Genomic DNA, 21,926 nt, shown 5'->3' on the forward strand with positions numbered 1-21,926 from the left:
CACTAAATGATATGGTTTAATAATTAAAATTTTTAATAAGATGTGTATCTGACCTAAATTCAAGTAATGCTAGAGATTTGTTATATATTTTCAAAGGTGCTATAAATATATTAAAATTAGTTATCATATATTTGTATATAAATATATGTTATTTAATTTATTTTTAATTTATATTTTATAATTTAATATATATTTTATACTAGTGCCTAATTTTAGTTTACATTTAATCTTATTCATATATATATTTTTTTATTTTATATTTATACATCGAGTTAACAATTTTTTTAATTAAATTGAATGTAAAACTCAGAAATAAATTTATTTTCACATCTTACTTAAAAATAAAACAATTTTTGTTGATTCAATATAAAAAAATGAATGATGACATGACATTTTATATAATTCTCTAACAACTAAAATATAAACATATATATTAAATATTTTAATCAAATATGCTAAATTATATAATAATTTTTAAGTATCATTTTTACACCAACAAAATTGAGTGTAGTGGCAATTTTATTATATCCAACCCTACGTTTTCTCCTAACCTAAGTCCGTCTTTCACCATTATTCCCCATGCAACTCTTCATGATTACATGTAAAGAAATTCTAGTGTACCAAATTTCCATCATCAAAACCAATATATAAATATATACTAACTTGCGAGGTAGAAATATTTTATGAGAGAAAGAATTGAGAGTACCTTATAAAAGCTTGCTTCAAGTTCCAAAGTTTGGAAGCGGACTAAGAAAAGAAATGGAAAGAACAGATGACGAGTATAGTTGATCGGCCATGAAAGTGGATGAAAACAGGTAAAGGTAATTAAGGAGAATATATTATAGCTTCTACATTGGTGTCTTAAAAGCAACAAACAACATATATGTTATTACAATTATACGGCAATAATATAATAAGGGTGCATGTGCATGTATGTATGAAGCTGGAGGTTTGAACACAAGCGATAATTCTGACCCCGAAACCGCGTCTTAATAATCTTTGGCTTTCCTTTCATTAATGATCTCATCATCCAACAATCTAGAAAAAGATGCATGCATGCGACTGTGGCTACCTTTGGATATTTTAAGATGAAAAGTTGAACGGCAATGGAAAAAATCGAGTTATATTGATTATTTATCGAAATAATTTTTTTAAAAAATACTTTTATCTATTTGATTGCATCTGATTAATACACCAGGCAGAACTCTATTTAACTATTTTATATGAAAATAAAAATAATAGTAAATTAGTGAATTAGTTTGTGGCGAGCACGAATCAGATTGAATATGTCTAAAATTTCAATGCAATCTGCATAAATATAAAAATATTTTAAAAAACTTATTTTTATTAAAAAATATCAATAATATTTTTTTATTTTTAAAATATTATTAAATATATTTTTTAAATAATAAAAAAATTAATATAATATATATAATAAATAAAATAAAAAAATATTTATTTATTTATTTTTACAAATTTACAGATATACAAATATTTATATAAAATTCATAATTCTATTAGTATATATATCAAGTAGGATTCAATAACCTTACAAATCGAATCAATATCTATAATTTTTAGATCGAATTTGTATAAACATTGTATGTAGATATGCGTGGATGTTAACCTCTAGACATTAGGTGCGTCAGCGTGCAATATCGGCGGGTGGGTTAAATTTTGATCACTTCCGTGCGCATTTGATTAATTTGTGACTAACGTAATCTGTCCAAACTCGAAACGTTATATAGCACCCAGGTTGTAGAGAAAAGGTTAGTTGACTCAACAAACTTCGAATGAATGCAGTTTTATTTATTTGGTTGTAATTTATTTGAATAATATAATCTCGTTATGGAATATGGATGGAGTCTCCTGTCCCTGTATGTTTGAGTGTTTGACTGTGGAATGAGTCGTTTCTGCATGTGTCCGTATCATTCTGAGAGCGATAATGTGGATGTTCATTCAAGTCAACGCGTCAAATTTAGAACCCAGACTGTGACCATTGACCAGTGACCCCATTAACAATGAATTGGCAAATTAAAAGGCCACAATAATAGTTACGGTAAAAAAAAAAAAATTTAAATTAATTTTTAAAAGAGAACTTTTTTTAAAATATAGAACTTATATTTGATAATCTAAATTTAAAATAATTTTTAATAAATATAAACAATAATAATTATATCTAATAAAATAATTTTAAAATTTAAAATAATTATAATAAATATAAATATAAAAAATTAATCATGAACGAATAAAATTTGGTATTAATAATTTATTTAAGGATAAATCAAAACTAGGGGTGTACATGGCTCGATCCAGTCCGAAGACTTGGTTCGGCCCTGAATATTTTATGAGCTAATTTAGTATGATTTTATCGGGTTTAGGGTCGGGTAAGGGTCTCAAAAATAGATCCGGTCATTATTTTAGGTTGGGTCAGGGTCACCCGAACTCAACCCGGTGACCCGTTCATCATACAGTTCGAAGATGTGTAGGTTTCATCGGATCTAAGATCAAATTAGAGTTTAAAAATTAGGCCCTATATTTCGGGTCGAGTCTGAATTAAGCCAAATTCAATATGACCCGACCTATGTACACCCGTAATCTAAACATTGATTACTATATAAAATAATATTAAATTTTTTAATTTTAAAAAATACAAACTAATTTTTTATGTATTTTCACAAGTAACTTTAATTTTTTTTAAAACTACAACCATAAATATATTATTTTTAAGGTATATTTATTTAAAAAATATCGGTATCGGTCTTTCCAAAACATCTTTACTAAATCAGACTTAAAAATGGTGATGCGTGTCATTTAAAAGACAAGTTACAAACAGCTAGCTTATACGAAGAGATACGCGAAAAAAATGCGTTATTTAAGCCGTTTATATTGAATTATTTATAGGTGAAAACTTATGTGTAAAGTTGTTAGATTAAATTATTAAATGATAATTTAATTAAGAATATTGCTAGAGAGACAATGAATTATTTGTATTTGTATAATGAGCTATTGAGTTACAAAATGAACATTTCCCATATTATTTAGAATAATCATCCGAGTATTAAGGATAATAAATATCTTCCCGAAAATTAAACTGATTCGGATTTAACGCTCTAATACCATGTCATGATACCATTCATCCCAAAAGCTTCAGCTAATGAAAAAAAATAACACTAATAATTATATCTCTAATATTTCATAAACCTCCATTGTACACATTATATAAATATTCCATTGGCTCCGTTTATTTATAACGTAAATGCCGATTGAACGTTACACATCACAATGGGAAATGATGAATTCTTACCTTCTCTTTCTGTGATTCTTGTCCAGCGAAATGATGCATGAATTTTAATAGCAGGGGTTACGAACGAAAGTTGACCCTAAAACCTAAAAGTAGGAGAGTAATTAAGCTAATTATTTTTTAAATGATAGATAAAGTTGTCTAATACACTAATGAAATTAAAATAAAAAATTTCATAAGTGTGATGACATATCAATTTGTATATAAAAAAAATTATGATTCATGATTTTATAAATTATAAATTTTTTAAATTAAAAAATTAAAATTGTGATTCACAATTTCTAGTTATCTTTTTTTAGATTTTAGAAAAACTCATGCAAATGTAGCAAGTATTTAACAAAAAGAAGTACAAGACAAAGTCAATGGCCCCCAATCTAGCTGGTTGACTTTGGTTTTGTTTAAATGCACTAAGTCGCGAGATTTGTTTGGGCCTATTATTTGAGGGATGTTTGTCTCTGTTCCTCTAATGTCAAACCTTGCGGCCATTATTCATCAGTCTCACTTTCAAAAGTCAATATCTTGCCCAATTTTTCAACTTCGTCATCAATCATCATCATCATATCATCTTAGATTATTTGAAGATGTATTCATTTAAATTATAATAAGATGTTGTTCTGAGTTATTATAAATTATAATAATGAAGTATGGGAATAACTCCTTAACAAAAGTGTGCGTATGTGTTTTTCTTTTGTTTGTTGCTTTTTTTGTTGGGTCACGATGAAGTATGTTAAACTAATCCTAATAGGATACTGTCAAGCCTTTAAGTTTAAGGCCCTTTAGGTATTTCAAGAACACTATTTTTGGATTTTTGCTTCTCGTATAAAACTCATTCAAGATTGTATTGGACTGGACAAGCTAGAGTATTGGGGCTTTGAGCAATGAGCATAGATATTAAGGGCAAGGCCTTGGTTGAAGTGGCAAATGTGTTTGCGTTGCAACATGTGTGTCAGTAGGGTAAAAACTAAAAACGAAAAAAGAACCCCCTCCCCCTGGCCCTATACTGTGTGCATAATGATAAATATTTACACGTTTAATTTACTTAGCAAGAAAAGTAAGGCGCCTTGAATAGATGAGATGGGAAACAGAAAGAGAAGAACAAGTACAAGTACAAGTGGGATTAATGGGCATTACATAATAGATGAGAAGTAGTAGTAGAAGCGACAATTAAGTTTGGATAGCTAGAAGAGAAGATGATGATGGGTGGAGGTGGAAGTGGAAGTGGAAGCTGAATTGTTCCTGTGGGCGTGACAAAGCTGGCGAAGCTTCGTGGGAACGTACCAGATGGAAAGGCAAGGATGAGAGTTAAAGATGGAATCAATGTCGTGGTGGTGGAGGGCAGCAATGGCAACGAGAGGGTTGTAGCAGGCCTGCCTCCATGCACCAACGTTCTGGCCTGTCTCCTTGAACTGCCTCCTGAGTTGATTGGAGGTGTCTTTGTCGAGGCAGTGAAGCGCGTAACAGTGAACGTAGTGTCTCATCTTTGGCTTGTTTATGCAATGAGCTCCTGCCTTCTTGGCGAACCTAAACACTTCGTTTGTCACCTGCACAGTACATACCTCTCAAATTAGAAGCCTAGATAGAGAGTATCTAGGTAGGTAGGTAGGTAGGTAGGTAGGTACCTTGGTAGGGCATTTCTGACCGTGTTCCTTGGCAATGTGCTGGACTTGGATCAAGAAATCACGGCATTGCTCATACAGATGGAATAGGTAATCCAGGCCGTTCTTCTTGCCACGCGCCACTTCCCCAGGCTCCGTCACTATGAACGGGTGCTCTCTCTGTCTCTCCTCCTCCTCCTCTTCTTCTTCCTCCTCATCGCTCATCATCTTGCTTCTGCTTCTCATCCTCTTCCTGACGTCCCACGTGCTCCCCACCGCCTCTTTATGTTGTTGCACCCCTGCCTCCTCAAACAAATTAAACCTATCATCTCAAGAACAGTGGTCTAATGTTAAGAGAAATGAAGGGAGAGGGATGTGGACCTTCTTGAGAGAGAGAATCAATTCGAAGTTGATGATGGTCTTGGATGCGTCTACGCTCAGCTCGGACGGCAGCTTTGATGCCATAGCGCTCGCCAACCAGCAGATCCCAACGGAAGATCTGGGAAAGGCTGTTCATCATGTGCTCCAGCTCCTCCTCTTTCATGTCCACCAGCGTCCTTGCTGTGAACCCTAGCTCTGCCACCTTCGCCGCCGTGTAGTACCTCACCCCGTATGCATGGAACAGCTCCTCCAGTCCCCCGGTCCCCTCCATCAGTGAGGAAGAACAAGTTGGGAGGATGGTGCGCGGATCCCACTTGAACAGGGTGGACGTGAATGCGTCAGGGCCCATCTTTCTATCTCCCAACACAACATACATATTTATATCTCCTCTTAATCACTAAATTATTATTTCAACCTCCTTTTGATGACAACCAAAACAATAATATTTGCCAAAATGAGTTGCATTATAATATTATTTAAACATCAGTCTCTGTAATAGTAAAAAAGATCTTTGTTTCCTGTGTTTCGTTTCTGAGACTAATTGGTGTTGTCAGCAGCATAGCAGGTTTCTTAATGCTTAAATGACGAGGCCTTCGTTCCTTTCCTTTCCTAAGACCCCATTTCATTTTCCCTATGAAACTAAACAATACTACAGTATAGCTAGCTAGCTAGTCCCAAACAAACTGAACCACCTACCTCTTTCTCCTCTCTAAATTATTACTTGATGTGTTACTAATAATCTTCCGTTAAACGTGCAATGACAATGAGTTCCTTCAAAACGAGAATGAGTTAGTTCCAAGTAGTTCACTTGCCATTTGCCAATTGCCATGCCCTGATAAAATTAAAAGTGTACGCCGGTTGCAGAGGAAAAGACAAGGGAACCAATAGAGTAGCTAGGCTAGAGACGAAGTAGGGTGGCAGAGAATCCATTAAGCCTTCATTGCTTTACGTACGGCGGTGTTACAAAATCAGAGAAAATCTCACTGACCTTCTAACCTTTTCTGCCTTTAATTAATATTTAAGAGGAGTGTTAGGGGGTAGTAAGTTTTGTGATTTGTAGTTATAAATTAGTTGTTACTAGTGTTTTTAATGGTGTGAAATTTCATCAAATGATGTGAAATTATTTACTTCTCTTTTGATGGTTAAGTGCTGGCCAAATTTTAATAAAATTACTAGTCCCTAGACTTTCTTAATATTTAATTAGATGGTGTGAAATTTCATCAAATAATGTGAAATTACTTACTTTTCTTTTGATGGTTAAGTGTTGGCCAAATTTTAATAAAATTACTAGTCTCTAGACTTTCTTAATATTTAATTAGATGGTGTGAAATTTCATCAAATGATGTAAAATTACTTACTTCTCTTTTGATGATTAAGTGTTGGTCAAATTTTAATAAAATTACTAGTCCCTAGACTTTCTTAATATTTAATTAGATAGCAGAAAAAGAGAGATAGAGGGATTTGCTCATTGACTCGGAGAAGTGTGAATGTAATTATGCAAAATCAAAATCAAAATAGAAACAATAATTCATATAAAGTCACCACAATAAAAACGTAAGTATAGTAGAATTTATTTTGATAATTTATTTATGATTGGATTTATTATCAAAATATATTTAATGGTATAAATGGTATCAAAAAATATTTATTGATGGATTATTTCATTTGACGGTAATTACCAATAGATTTTACTTGAAAATAAATGGTTGATTATCGTTAAATTTTTCTACGATAACTTTAGCGTCATATTATATTTTGTGGTGCTTATTTATTGTTGAATTATTTCACCAATGAATCCGATGGTATTCAATTTTTTTCATAATTAGCGCAATTAGTAGTCAAATTAATTTTTTTATAAAATTAGTGCATAAATTCTAAATACCAGAAATCAACTAATGATTTTATTAAATATCAATTGTCTAAATATAATAAAAATCAAAGAAGTAAAATACAATGAAATAGACATAAAATAAATTAAAGCCCTAAACCTTACGAATCCCGATAATCGTCATCGTCGTCGTCTTTTCCCTACTGAGGTGGCGAATTAGGTACTGATGTCAGTGCCCCACCAGTAACGCCGCTGCCTCTAGCGTGCATCTGTTCATTGTACACCGTCATTTAGTCTCGCAAACGTTCTAGCCGCTCCATCTTCTCTGTCAACGCTGCCCTAATGGTAACAGTGTCTCCCACGCGTGCAAGAAGCTTGTTGTACCTCTCCTCAGGCTACTGAGCTTGTTGGTGAAGCTTCTGTATGAGCTTCTGCACCTCCTCCCTCAAATCAACAACTTCTTTAGAATCGGCAGGGCTGGTGGCAGAGGCAGATGAAACCGCCAATGTGGAGGTACAAAGGCCGCTGGCGAAGAACGAACCCAACCCATAGACGCGATTCTTGTAGGGCTTAGAGGCGGTCTCACGCCAAACCCTATCAGGATCTACGACTGAGATTGCTGGGTCTCGGCCTCCAATCGTCCTTATGTGTAGTCCTTCTGTATAATACACGTTTGTGATTAGGATGATAGTTAATTGACTTTAAACTGAATATATTTCAAACTTAGAATTAAATGAAACTCACATAATGAGCCGCTAACTGCTTATCAACAAGTCTCTCCTTGTTGGCGTTCAACATATGGGTACACTTGAAGGTCTTTGCTAATGTCGTCTCACGCTCCAATGACTTAGACTACACATATTGAAACCAACTAATAAAATAAATCAAGTAATAATTAATTCAAGTAATAATTAACAAAGATTAACAAACTACATATTAGCTTGCTCTTCGTCTTCATGAAAGTCACCTACCCACTAGTATACTTCGACAACCTCGGTGATGCCCTGTTAGTTCTGTTCATCAGACGATGACGCTTGAACCTCTCATCAGTACTAAAATGGATGTCCAGTTCCTTCTTAATATCTAGACGAAGTCAAATCGTGAGGTGGTCGCACCCCTCACGAACGTTCTGCAGCATCTTCTGAAGTCGCCTAACTATCCGGTGGTCGTAAATCTTGCTGATCAAGAGATCATGTTCCCTATCCCATATAAATTTCTCAGTAATTCAACAACATTAGTTAGTCAAAATAAAATATAGTTAAAATACAGTTCACTCAGCAACATTGGGTTCTTACCGCCCACTTCTAAAACCATCGTCTCTGGTCTCAGCAAGGATCTTCGTGTAGCTCGGTCATGGGTTGTTGTACATGAACTTAATCACATTAGAGATCTCTTGTGTACATGCATTGTTGTTTGTTTCAAACCTATCAATGAAAAACTTAAGATTAGCAAATACATAAAGACACATAAAACTTAACTAATTCAAAATAGATTGTAGATAAAAAACATTAAATAGTACTCACGTCTACATGCCATCAGGTCAAATTCTCATCCGTATGACAGATGGTGGTAGAGGCCAAGGGCATCTGGTTGGGACGCATTAGAGGAATCACCCAATGCGGTTTCTATCACTGGAGTCAGAGGAGGCATAACAGAAGGAGCCACATAGTTGGAGTTCGAGACCATGATGAAATGCTAATCCGCTGTACCCGCTTGTGACGTCACAGGGATCGACAAGGTAGTCGGGATAGAGGACGATGACTGAGAAGTCCTTGGGGTACCGGTGAAAATCTCTCTCTACCACGACCACGAGACTGACTTGTGACACCTCTAGTACCTGTCATCATATCTGCAAAGAGAATATCAATTAACACTAATCAACATATATACAATACAAATCCTTCAATATTTATATTATTTAAAAAAATTGACATAACCTCCTCTAAATTGGATATATATCCACTTTTACAATTTCCACAAATCCAACCAACCTCAATCCACAACATCATTCAAACCTCAATTAAATTCATAATATTTCCAGCATAATATATTAATTTGTTTTTACTATTGTATACATTTATAAGGATCATATATATTGATATTTAAATCTCAAAAAATATTATTATGTGTAACGTTAATCATTATACATTTATTTGAAAATATAGAGAATTAAGTTAACTTTCACCAAGATTTAAAAAATAAGTGTTAATTATTGCCTTAAAATAAATGATTTATTCAATAACTATACGTATGAATTATAATAATTCTAAAAATAATGTACTTACATTGACTTAGTAAATGTGTACAACCTAATTCTTTAAATCTAACATATCCTAACAACTTAAATCTTCTAGCTAAAACTAAAAATTAAATCTAACTTGAGCATAATACTAATTATCAACTAAAACACAAATTAGAGGCATATAATTGAACACTTCGCATGCAAAAGCATCAAACAACAAGAAATATCATAACCAAGTATTTTTCGACATCAATTCACATAAATCAGTATCAATGACACAACAGTCAGCAACACATTGTAGAAGTTCAGCAGAAAATCAATCAATCAAGTCCAGACAAATTCAAATTCAAATTCAAGAAACATAACTATATGTTGAATTATATATAAACTAACAGCAACTAGTAATAAGAAAAATCATAATCCTAATCTAAATCATCTAACAAACAGAAATATGATAATCAATTCCACTTACTAACTAAAAATTAACATATAACTAAACCCTAAATTAACTAAAACAGAGAAAAAGAGTGATAAGGGAACCTTAGCTTCGAACAGAACAAGAAAAACCTAGGGGAAGAAGATGCAGTAGCTGCGACAGCCACTGCTGATGGAACATCGCGGTAGTGCTGGAGGAAGCTCTGACGAATAGAGAGGGAGAGAATGAAAAAAGGGGTTGGTTTTGGTGAGGGGGAGAGCCGGAGAGGAGAAGGCGAAAGGGCTACAAGCGGCGGCGGCGGGCTAACGGAGCGGTGAGAAGAGGGTTAGAGAGAGAGAGTGGGAGAAGAGAGGGTGGAGAAAGGGGATTCGAAATAAAGGGGGAGAGGTTTGCGCTTTGAATTTTAGGGCTAGTTACCGTCGGATTTACTGGTAGATAAATCTGACGGTAACATTTTAAGGGTGACCAAAACGCTGCGTCATACTAAATTGAGTTACCCTCGGATTTATCTGCCAATAAATCTTACGGTTACTAATCCGCACCAAGTTTTGCATTTTCTTTCCAATTATTACAAGCGACTTTATCGTCGGAACAACAAATTCGTCGGTAAAAATTTGATACGACAAAATAGTTTTCATTTTTTCCTATAAATCTATCTATAAATTTGATGATAACACGTGTTGCTAAATTCGCTGGTAAATTTGCTAGTAATCAACGCTTTTTTTGATGCGAGTGTAGTTAAATTTGTTAAACATTTCTAAATTACAGAGGCTACTGTAATGGTCCTTAAAGTTTGGTGTTTAGTTTGTCAAAAAAATAAAAAGTTAATATTTAATTTAAAAATATAAAATAAATAATTTCTAAATATTTAATATATATTTAAATGAAAATGAAGGAGTGGGGGAATAACAAAGAGCATAGTGGAGACAAAATACAGAAAAGGTAAGAGTTGTACAGTTGTACTTGGTGTTACCAGGAAGTCCTCTGTATTATTGTAGTCTCAGGTCTCAACCCAATAATCATAATCTCTTCTCTACTCTTCCCTTCTATCCACCTCCATGCTACCATTATTGCGGTACCAAATATTAATTTTATTACTACAATCTAGTACTGCTTAATTCAATAATCATAAGAAAACTAGTAAAACCAAATCTTGCTCATCTTCCCCTTTTTAACTCTACCGTACCCCCCTTATTATTCCTTGGGCTCGTATAAAAACGTTTATAGTGTTTGGGCTCGATACACCAACAAAGTGGCAAACAGTGGCCAGATCCATGAAAGGAAATGACTTTAACCAGCATTGTTTCCCATTGAATATGATTTTGATGACAGACAATATTTGTATTACAAATTGAATCTGCTGAGATTGATTAGTGTATTGACACCCCAATCTTTATTCATAAAACCTGCACCTACTGATACAGTGAGATAACATATAATAATGATGTAAAATATTTATTTATTCCTTATTGCATGTGAAAGTCATCAATTTTATTATTGTTATTCAATAATTCAGCTATCTTGTATTGGGACTAATGGCAATTGGCCTCCATATATCTCTGGAAGCTGACTTTCCTCTATATCTTCTAGCAGTGTTGGTTTCAGCTTCTTGTTCTCCACAAATACAATCTGCAATCAAACTCATTCTCTTAACATCCATCTCATACGAAACACACTAACAGTAGTTTTATGTTTTAAATTAAATGTCACCTTTTTCCTGGTATTGTTGTCAATGAAGGGGTAAATGACTTTCCACACTTTCATAAATATGTAAGGTGCGTGCAGAATAAACAACTTGCCTAATCTTTCAGGGTAGTAATCCTGCGTTATTCATATTTAATTTGAACGTTCAAGCTTCCAATATCAACCATAAAATCATATGCATAGAACACAACACATACCTGCAAAATGCTTAGAGCGGTAATGTATCCACGCACGTCACTGTTAGAGTATCCCCATCCCTTAAGTTCTGCAATGCCCACAAATTTTTCTTGCCCAGCTGGCATACTATAATAATATATATATAGAGTGTTATATATCCGGCCATTCAATGAATCTAATTCTATTTGTAATAAAAGATTAAAAGCAATTACCTGGCACATAACTTGTCAAATGCATACACAACAAAACCTGTATTATATATTGTATTATAAATAAATAAGTTGGAAAAAATAAAATATTATTGAAACGAGTTATATATAGCTAGGTATTTAACAGTTAACAGACTTACGTTTGAATTCATCGAGACCACCCTGTTTGTTTTGGAAATGTCTGGCACCAAAGATAACAGCGATTGGTCGACCTCTGTTGTCATGTCCTTGGGCGAAGACCTTGTCCTGTGAGATTTCATTGGGAACCTCTGACACAGAAAAGAAACCATTTGGAACAAAGGAGCGCCTCCATTTCAAGCACTTGAGGAGCATTGCACAAGCCTTGTCAACATCTGAATCACGAGCACGCAGAAATCTTCTCATCATCAAATCATCCACTTCATGCTGCACCATGCAACATATATAACAACCATCAAATTAATTTATTCTTTTCATCTTTCACACCACACCTAATTAACCTAAGAACTACAAGTAAGGCTAATAATTTTATATGGCCATCTACATCAGATTATTACATTTTCCAAATGCGTACGTATGGTTAAAGCTACAAATCGCTTTTATTATGAAAATGCATTTTTATTCTAATAATATTAATAAATGTTAAAACCAAAATTTAAACTATTTTTGATTATTTTTTTTATCAAATATTTCTATTCAAGTTATATGAAGGCATTATTTCTTCTTTAATAGCAGTTTTGACCATTGAGAGATTCCAATCACATTTAATGGTTAGATTTCAGATTGGACGGTCTCATAAATTCTGTTGGTTGTTATGACACATGTCAAAATCTTACTGGCAGGTCCTGAGATGCACTACCCTAATGACGCTACCGCTGTCCTTACTGCCGGGCTAGAACCTAGAAGCAAATAATATTTTATACTAACCGTGTAAAATATTTACAACCACATTTATTTTTTTAAATAATTATTTGTATTATCAATATAAATAATAATTATTTTTATTAATATAATATTACGTAATTGAATGTATATATAAAATTATTTTATATAATACATCAAAATTAAATTATTTTTTATTATAAAAATAATTTATAAAAAAATAAAAAAAGTATCCATTATACTATAAAAATTATATATAAATATATGCATATAAAAAATACACAAATATTATTCCTATGCACATTTTCAAATCCAGAAAATTCTTGCAATGGAACTGAAGGAAAAACCACTTGTCTCTGATGGTTTTGAATGGACCGAGAGACCAACTAATCTAAGGAGCATTTGATTGGTTGAAGCTGGCAAGCTAGTTAGAGAGGGAGAGACCAGTGTAGATAGAGTTGTCAAAATGGCAACTGCATACAAGTCAGTTTGGTTTGTTCGTAAAGTTAGACAAATAAAAAAAAAATGACTTTTTTAAGTGACTAAATTATGGCTTATTTATAAGCATATCATTTTGACTTACTTAGAATAACTTTGCAAAAATAATATATAAATTCTTTTTTAAATAATACATAAATGCTTTTTTATTATAATATTATTTTTTTAGTTAAATTTTTAGAATTAATTCATTTAATATAAAGATATATAATATATAATAACATTTTTGAGGAAATAAATTAAAATTATCAAATAATTTTATATTAGTTTTTTGAAAATATAAAAATGTAAACACAAGCCAAACAAATCAATTTATTTAACTCATCAGTTTAAATGAATCGACATCTTCTTAGCTCGGAAAAAAAAAATAAGTGATTAGGGAAGGAATTGAAGTTGTAAATGCCTAAATGGTGAGCATGTGTTTTATCCGAGGATCAGTGACACCAGAGCATGCAAGCGGGGAGCTTAAATAAACATAATTTTTTACTCATGAATATCAGAATATTAGTAACTCTTAAATAAACATAATTTTTTACTGTATCAAAATAAACTCTTCCAGAAACTAGAAAGGTTAACTATTAAAGTTACGATGAGCATCAATCACATCGCATTTAGCTTTTAGAAGGAAAATCTAGCGACAATGTCATGCAAATGATGGAAGCATTTATGTATGTATGTAGAGCATTCAATAGATGTGACAACAATAGGGTAATAATACATTTTTTCCTTCTAATTATTAAATAAAAAATTAATTCAATTGATTAATGTTTGAAATCTTAAAAGCAACTAATTATTTTATTTAATATTTAGATATATGTTTAAAAAATCTATTAGAAGAATAAATTATTCCTTATATTAGAAACCTCATTGAAAAAAAAAAACTATACTACTACGTGTATACTAAAATCAGTTATTAAAATCAATTATCAGTATAAAATATATTTTAGAATATTAATACACATTAAAAATAAATTAAATCATACATGTATTTATACATAAATATATTGATGACTAATTTTAGTATACAAATAATATTTTTTTGAAAAAATTAAAAAAAAAACATAAATTAAATTAGGTCCTTGCTAAAATTGTTGTACAGGTATTTCTCATAAAATTTGTGGCCCACGAGTACAAACATAATCGATCATCTAATCTTCACATCTAAATATAATTTGAACATTGTCTAGTAAAAGAAAAAGGGGTAAAAAGCTATTAGTTTGATTTGAAAAATATTATTTAAATTAGCAAAATGGAATAGATTGAAATGTATTAAACAACTTAACTAGGAGAGTTTTATCCTCACTTTTATTATTAGATTCTATCCACTTACGTGTTTGTTGACCACTGAATTTCCACCATTCATATATGCTTAGAGAATAATGACAAAGGCATTGTGATATTACTGAAAGAAAAAATCAAACCATAATACAAGTGAACAAGATTTAGGCTTCTTTTTCTCCCAACTTGTCTGTTCAAACATATCAAACTAACTGGTCATGAATACTACTTCCGTCTAAATTAAATAAAAACAATTAATTAGAAAATCAAGCAAGGAAAGTGGAAAGAATGGTTACCATAGAAGAGGGATCGTGCGTTTCAATGAAGGCTCTCATAAGAGGGATTTTGGTGAGCTCAGCATGAGTAGTAGTGGCGTCCTTGTCCGTTGTTGTTGTTGTTGTTGTTGTTGTTGTTGTTGTTGTAGCATTTGCATAGGTATTCAAGTCGTGTTTGTCGGATTCAAGTGTTGTGGATCTCCAAAAAGCCATTCTTCTCTTTCTGTTTTGTTGTAAAGGATGCAAAGATATGATTGTGTAGGTAGCCCTTTCTACAAACTCTTCTAACTTTAGTTTGTGTGTTGTAGCAACTTGGTAGATATAACATACATGCCACACACATAACATATATAAAGGGTGTTGAGCTACTCAATTAATGCTGCTTCCACTTCCATGAATATGGGGCTGAGGGTTCAACCACTCTCTAACATCCATAATTTATTTTTTTCTTTTATTTTTGCGGATATCCTATCAAAGCCATATTAATTTTGTATTCCTTATCATAACCTAAAATGTTTAATTGCAAGAAAGGTCTTAATCAGAGATCTTTGCTTCAGAAAATATGTTTTTCTTATTTTATTTTATTTTTTTCAATTGGCTTGGCCACTTGAACACTTAGAGTTTGGGATTTAAAGCATTTAAAAAGAAAAACAAAGAATAGTGGTTTCAAAAGTCTGCAACTTATAGATATTATTAAGAAGATTAATATACATGCAAATAAATATACTAATTAACATCATAAAAAATAATGTCTCATTATTTTATTATTAAATGTGAAAAAATCGGATATATATTTCGATGTTGAGCTGCTTTTAGTTTGGCATTTGACTTAAGTTCTAGCGCCTAATTTTGGAATTGACAACAAATGGGCAAATGAGCCACTAACATATTTAGGGATGATAGCCATTGATGCCTTGTCATATTTAGTAGTCTTTTTTTAAAGTAATTTTTTCATAAATATTAATAGTTTTTTTGGATTTTTTATTTAAATAAATTAAGTAAATTCAATAATTACGGAAATGATAAATTTTAAAAAAATTACAAAAACTTTTTGGCATTTGCTTATTTCGTTTACACTGTAAACGAGATAATTTTGTACGTATATTGTTCACAGTGTAAACGAGATAAGGCTGAAAAATGGCTATAAATATAAGTCGTTTACAACGTTTGATTGGGCCCCAGTTTAACATTTTCAACCACTTTCTCCTCTCTTTTACCCCTTCTTGACCATATTAGCAAGAAATACTGCCATGGCGCGCGGAGCAGTGAACGATGTAAATATTAACAGGTTGAACGAGACTTCACATTACGTCGAGGCAGCAGACTTTGAGATTAGTTCTGTTGAGTTGAATTTTGTGCAAATCCCATACGTTTTTTGTATGTAGCCATTGTTAGGGTATTCATCCAGAACTAGCTAGGATATAGTTTGTAGCGCTAGAAATAGGTCACTGGTAGAAATTTGGAACTCTATCTATGTTATTTAACTTGTGTTAGGTTATTACGAAATAATTATTAGTTTAGAACTCTATTTTATTTCTTATAAGTTTGTCAAATCTGTAATTAGAGATTTATAATTTTTAATGTATTATAGTTTGGTTTTTCGAAAGTAAAGATTAATAAAATTAACATAATAATATTTGTCTTGAAAACATGTAATTAAAGATCTAAATATGTTCCTAATTATAAATATCTTCAATTTATAAAGAAATATTTATTTAAATTTAATATTTTTCTCTAGAGGCCTCGCCTTCTACTGTCCGGACGAGTGAGTCATACCCTTCCTCCACTCGACGCCATCGTCCAGTATCTGGTTGAGGCTAGATTCGGTGACACGGTACCCCTCAGGGATTTCATGTTTGACAATTTCCCGATTACGGCATTCGTAGAGTGATAGCGTCCAAAAACCCATACGTTTCATCTCCCGTGGGGTGAGGCTACTATCACCCTGCAGGACGTAACGTATCACCTAAGTCTACGGGCACACGGGGATCCAATTGGAGGGTTGCCTCCGTGACTTCGGTCGGTGGTACCACACAGAGACGTGGGCATTGGTGGAGTGACTGCTGGGTGCCACGCCTCCGATGGCTCCACAGCAGGCGGCTCAGAGGAAGGAGTCGTTCACGCTAAAGTTGGTTTGGCTGCGGAACCGTGTCAGGCAGATGCCCCCTACAAACGATCTAGAGACCCTCCGACAGTACGCCAGGTGCTACGTTATGCTACTGATTGGAGGGTATTTGATGACGGATAAGTCGAACAACTTGGTCCACCTGCGTTGGCTCCCACTTCTTCAGGACTTTGGGAAGTTTTGGGATTTGTCATAGGGCTCAGTCGTGCTGGACTGGACATACCAGTCCCTGTACTCGGCAGCACACAGAGGGGTCATCGACATCACTGGCTGCATTCCACTGTTGATATCTTGGATATACCAGAGATTTTCTCAGTGGTGTCCACCAGACAAAGGGGTCTATATGTATCCTATGGCTGCAAGGTAAGCACTATTTATTTTAGTAGTTGGTTATCATTTTGTATATTCTTACGACTCGCTGCATAACAAAATGCTTTTACTTTTGTTGTTGGTTTCAGGTTGGTTGGACTACAGCAGCAGAGCAGAGATCAACATGAGTCTAGGGTCCTTTTATGGAGAGTATTGATCAATCGTTTACAATTTGATGAGCTTAGTTCCATGTTTAATACCACCATTTTTTCATGTTAGTCATTTATGTTACTTTCTTTTATGTCGTGCTAAGTATTAGTTCTATTACGGTTGTCTCAGTTTGTATGGAGAGCATACGACGACCCTAATCTCCAACGTCTGTGCCCTCCCTGGTTTATTGAGGAGGATGAGTAGGAGACATGGATGTCCGTCGTCCTCCTCGTCTGCTTTAATATTGTGCAGTTTCACCATGTTGACCGGGTGAGGCGGTAGTTCAATTAAAAGCAACAGGTCCCTGTCACCCCGGTCAACCTTGACAGGTATCGCTTATGTCTTATTCATGTTGGCTTACTTGAATTAAGATTTTAGTTATTATAATTATCACATGTTATTCATCCAATCCCATCAGGGTTAGTTATTTCTTTTTTGCTTATCGTGACAGGTTCTTGACGTCCACTGGCTGGGGTGAGGATGTGATGTGGCCTGATAGACATGTTGAGTGGTACGAGGGCTAGCATAGGCGTTTTGATCCTGGTCGCAGGATCTCCATTCAGCACAGTTTGACACCAAGCCACCCGTGAGTATTATGATTGGTGGCGTAGGGCTTACCGTGTTAGACACCTGTCAGGCGAGGAGGTTTTAGAGGATCCGAGACTAGCCGAGTTACCTGCTGACGTACAGCACACTGCCAGCCAAGCGAGGGACGATCTCCACATTCCTCGGGGAGTATTAGATTGCCGTAGGCGTACTAGGGAGGTTCGCGACCATGTGTCTGATACAGTAAGCATGGAACGCCTTGGGGGAATGCCAACCGCTATCATCGGCATTGAGTGCAGCCTTAATGGCTTGCGATTTGTCGGAGATGACCAGCATGCCTTCTTGTGGGGTGACATGGCGTCTCAGATTATTAAGGAAGAACGACCATGACTTGGTACTCTCCAACTCCACAATGAAAAAGGTAATAGGTAGGATATTACTGTTGTCGTCTTGTTCCACAACAATAAGAAACACCCCACTGTATCTGCCATAAAGATGCATTCTATCGACAGAAACAAATGGCTTGCAATGCTTGGAAGCCTCAATACATGATGGGAAAGGCCAAAATACTTTATCGAACTTGCTACAGTTGCGGACCAGCAGGTGCCCCCCGTAGTACGGGTTGGCTTGTAGCTCGCAAATCGTTCCGGGGAAACAACTTTGTAGTGCCTGAAGCAGTTTTGGCACCTTCTTGTATGACTCCTCCCAATTCCTATAGATCTACACAATTGCCTTTTGATTTGCCATCCACACCTTTCTGTAGGAGGGTTTGAAGTGATAGCTTGCTTGGACTGCACCTTGTAGGACAGGAATGCTCACGGAGGGGTTGGACTGTATCATTGGCAGAATGACCTTACAGATGATTCTACCATCTAACTATCGATAGTCTTGTGACATGGTGGGTTCTAAATAGGTGTGCGCTCCACTAGACCTCCGTACCTCCCTGACGTAATAAAACAGCCAAGGATCAACCATCATTTAAAATGACTTAATATACGGTAACCATAAATAACTAAGTACGCCTCAATTAAATTTGAACTCACCAGTATCCGACGTTCGCTCAAAGGGAAACACAGAGACTCTATGGACACCCATTTGCAGTTTGACGACATTGCACATAGTACTTTAATCTGTCCGATTCGAGCACCCGGTACTCAGCATTCCGCCGTATACTCTAGTTCTTCACACCCTACAGCACTGCATCCTGACACTTGAATCTATGGCCGACATGAAACTCTATCCGACCGTTTAGGTTGTAATCCTCTTCTCTTGTGTTGGAAAATGGAGTTCTCTCGTGCTTGGCGTCCAGGTCCAACGTATGATAGTGACTTGGTATATCTGATAGTGCCAGAATTGGGAGGGGAGAAGGCAAAACATGGCGTGCCATAGTCTCGTTGAGCGTCTCTAGTACAAACTCGTCCTCATCAACCCCTTCAGATGAATCACTATCGGCCACATAATCTTTGTCAGTTTCTTCCTCACCCACATCCACCTCTTCCTCTGGGATGAAGATATGAATAGGTAGTGGTGCGAGAGGTCAGTCGTCCTGTACGTATGTCGACTGCACAGAACCACCACAACCACCGTTTCCAACCTCATAGGAAAGCCCATTACTTGTTCCGCCATGATTCTCCCATGGATGTCAAACATGAGTCACACATGCTCGTCCCCTAGAAGCCGAAATAGTCGAAAATGGAAAACTCCATTACCCATGGGTGCCAACAACCTATATCCCACGCTACCGACCCCCCTCGGTTCTGTGCCACCGAGGTTGTGAGATATCAACCTCTGTAACTCCATTAACGCACTTACACGCTGAGTACGCAACAATATCGGATTTTCACACTTAATTATCATCCCATTCTCGCCATTTCTTATACGACAATTGGGGTAAACACACACAACTACGTATACACTATTACTGGCCATTGTTGTCCTTATTTTGTGAAAAAAATGGGATAGAATAAGAAGTGAAATGTATGTGAAGAACGCCAAGGGTTACACATCCTTTTATAGTTGATGAAGGTTTGTCTCACTGTATCTCCTTTACAGTGTAAACGAGATACATACAAAGTTATCTCGTTTACAGTGTAAACAAGATAAGCAAGGGTGACAAATTTTGTAATTTTTTTTAAATTTATCTATTTCTGCAATTATTGACTTTATTTAAATAAAAAATCCATAATTTTTTAGGTTTATTAAAATGTTTACTTAATCTGTTTTATTTGAAATTATTTTAGAATTGTGTATAAATTCAAATTCCATACTTCTTTGATCTATTTTCTAATTCAACAAATGTGATTAAAAATAAATCAATAAGCTTATAATTAATATTACATAATATTAGAATTAATTTAAAATATATATACCTTTTTTAGTCCCCCTAGGGTGCACATGAGTCGAGTAAAGCCGAATTCGCCATGACCCGACCATAAATAATGACTGGGTCTATTTTTGAAACCCTTACTCAGTTCTAGACTCAATAAAATCACACCAAAATAGTTCCAAATTATTCGGATCCGGATTGGATTTTCGGGTCGGGTTGGGTCATGTGCACCCCTAAAAGAGGGCACCACGCACCCAGTATCTTCCTTCAGCACCCAGTGCCACTTCTTCATGCCCAGCGGCCAAGTTTTTCTTCACATCCAAGGTCCAGCACTAAGTTCCCAACTTCAAAGAAAGGCAAAGCAATGATCATAACTGGTGCTTCAAGAGCAAATCAAAAAGTCTTGGTGCCTAATGCATGGGCCAGTGCCACCCAGTGCCCATACACTCATTCAAGGACCAGTCTTCCTTCAGCAAAAATAACATGAACATTTAAAACGACTCACATACTCCAAGAATTTAAGATTTGATTTCAGTTAGATTAAATTTGTGTTTAGTTTATCTTATTCTTCTTGAAAAGATAAGATTAGGTTTAGTTTAAAATAAAAATATTAGGTTAGGAAATAGATTATAAATAAGTTGGAGACACTACAAGAAAAATGGTAAGTACCATCAGATTTAGCATTGTAGAGTAGCGGCGGAGTTACCGTCAGATTTACTGGCGGAAATGGTGTTGAATTCAAAAGGTTAAGTAATTATCAGTTGATTTATGTTTCCACGGTAAATTCGTCGATAACATTTGGAGGGAAACAAAAATAAATTGGCACGTACTTTAGGCTGCATTTGTTTACAGAGATAGAACATTGAGACAAAGATACAGAGATACAAAATCGTGTTTGACAAAGGAGACATGGACAGAGACAATGTGTCCAGAGACATTGAATTAATGTTTTATGACCATTCTGACAGGAAGGACACGGAAACACTAACAATGGACACAACTTTTTTTTTTATTTTTTCTTTTATTATTCTTGTTGATTTTTCATAATTATATTTTTTATTATTATATTTGTCATCTCAAATTTTTTAAAGGAAAAAAATGAGAATAAATTGGATTTTCATAATTTGTTCTATTTTATAACCAAACAGAATACAAGAACACAAGATTTTGTGTCTTTGTCCTTTATGTCTTGTTCTCAATGTCTTGTTCTCAAAAAGAAACGCAACCTTAAGGTCAGATTTACCGTCGAAAAAATCCGACGGTAAGCCCACTTAGTGAAACACTGCGTTTTGATGACCCACAATGGTTTATCGTCGGGTTTTTTTTTACGGTAACTGGATCATAAATTCATAGCACGAATCCTCTTCCCCTCGTTTAAATTTCACTCTCTCTCCTACCCTCTTGCCTCCTTCTCTTTCTCTACTCCTCTACCCATCTGCTCTTTCTCTCTCTAACCCTCTCGCCTTCCCTGTCGGCACTGGCCACCCTAAGTCGTCGTCTCTCCCTTCTCTTTCTTTCCTTCTCTCTCCAAGCCACTATAGCTTGACCCTGATACAGAGCCCCTGTTCGTAGCTCATTCCAGCTAGCTTCCAACTACAGCGACCATTTGTTTTCTGCTTCTT

General features: G+C 34.7%; 2 protein-coding genes across 2 annotated transcripts; both read right to left on the bottom strand.

The window, feature by feature from the left end:
• Positions 1-4,323: 4,323 nt before the first annotated feature.
• LOC112791011 (floricaula/leafy homolog) lies at positions 4,324-5,663 on the bottom strand. Its single transcript, XM_025833678.3, has 3 exons — positions 5,281-5,663; positions 4,924-5,198; positions 4,324-4,845 (listed from the first exon to the last, which is right to left on the bottom strand). The coding sequence occupies exons 1-3, from the start codon at positions 5,654-5,656 to the stop codon at positions 4,483-4,485; spliced, it is 1,014 nt and encodes a 337-aa protein (XP_025689463.1). The 5' UTR covers positions 5,657-5,663; the 3' UTR covers positions 4,324-4,482.
• Positions 5,664-11,071: 5,408 nt separating this feature from the next.
• On the bottom strand, positions 11,072-15,637 carry LOC112791012 (uncharacterized). The gene is made up of 6 exons (XM_025833680.3): positions 14,810-15,637; positions 12,017-12,281; positions 11,880-11,916; positions 11,688-11,793; positions 11,497-11,607; positions 11,072-11,415 (listed from the first exon to the last, which is right to left on the bottom strand). The coding sequence occupies exons 1-6, from the start codon at positions 15,134-15,136 to the stop codon at positions 11,299-11,301; spliced, it is 963 nt and encodes a 320-aa protein (XP_025689465.1). The 5' UTR covers positions 15,137-15,637; the 3' UTR covers positions 11,072-11,298.
• Positions 15,638-21,926: the final 6,289 nt, after the last annotated feature.

Source organism: Arachis hypogaea, chromosome 3, assembly GCF_003086295.3.
Source record: "Arachis hypogaea cultivar Tifrunner chromosome 3, arahy.Tifrunner.gnm2.J5K5, whole genome shotgun sequence".
In the NCBI taxonomy this organism is placed as follows: Eukaryota; Viridiplantae; Streptophyta; class Magnoliopsida; order Fabales; family Fabaceae; genus Arachis; species Arachis hypogaea.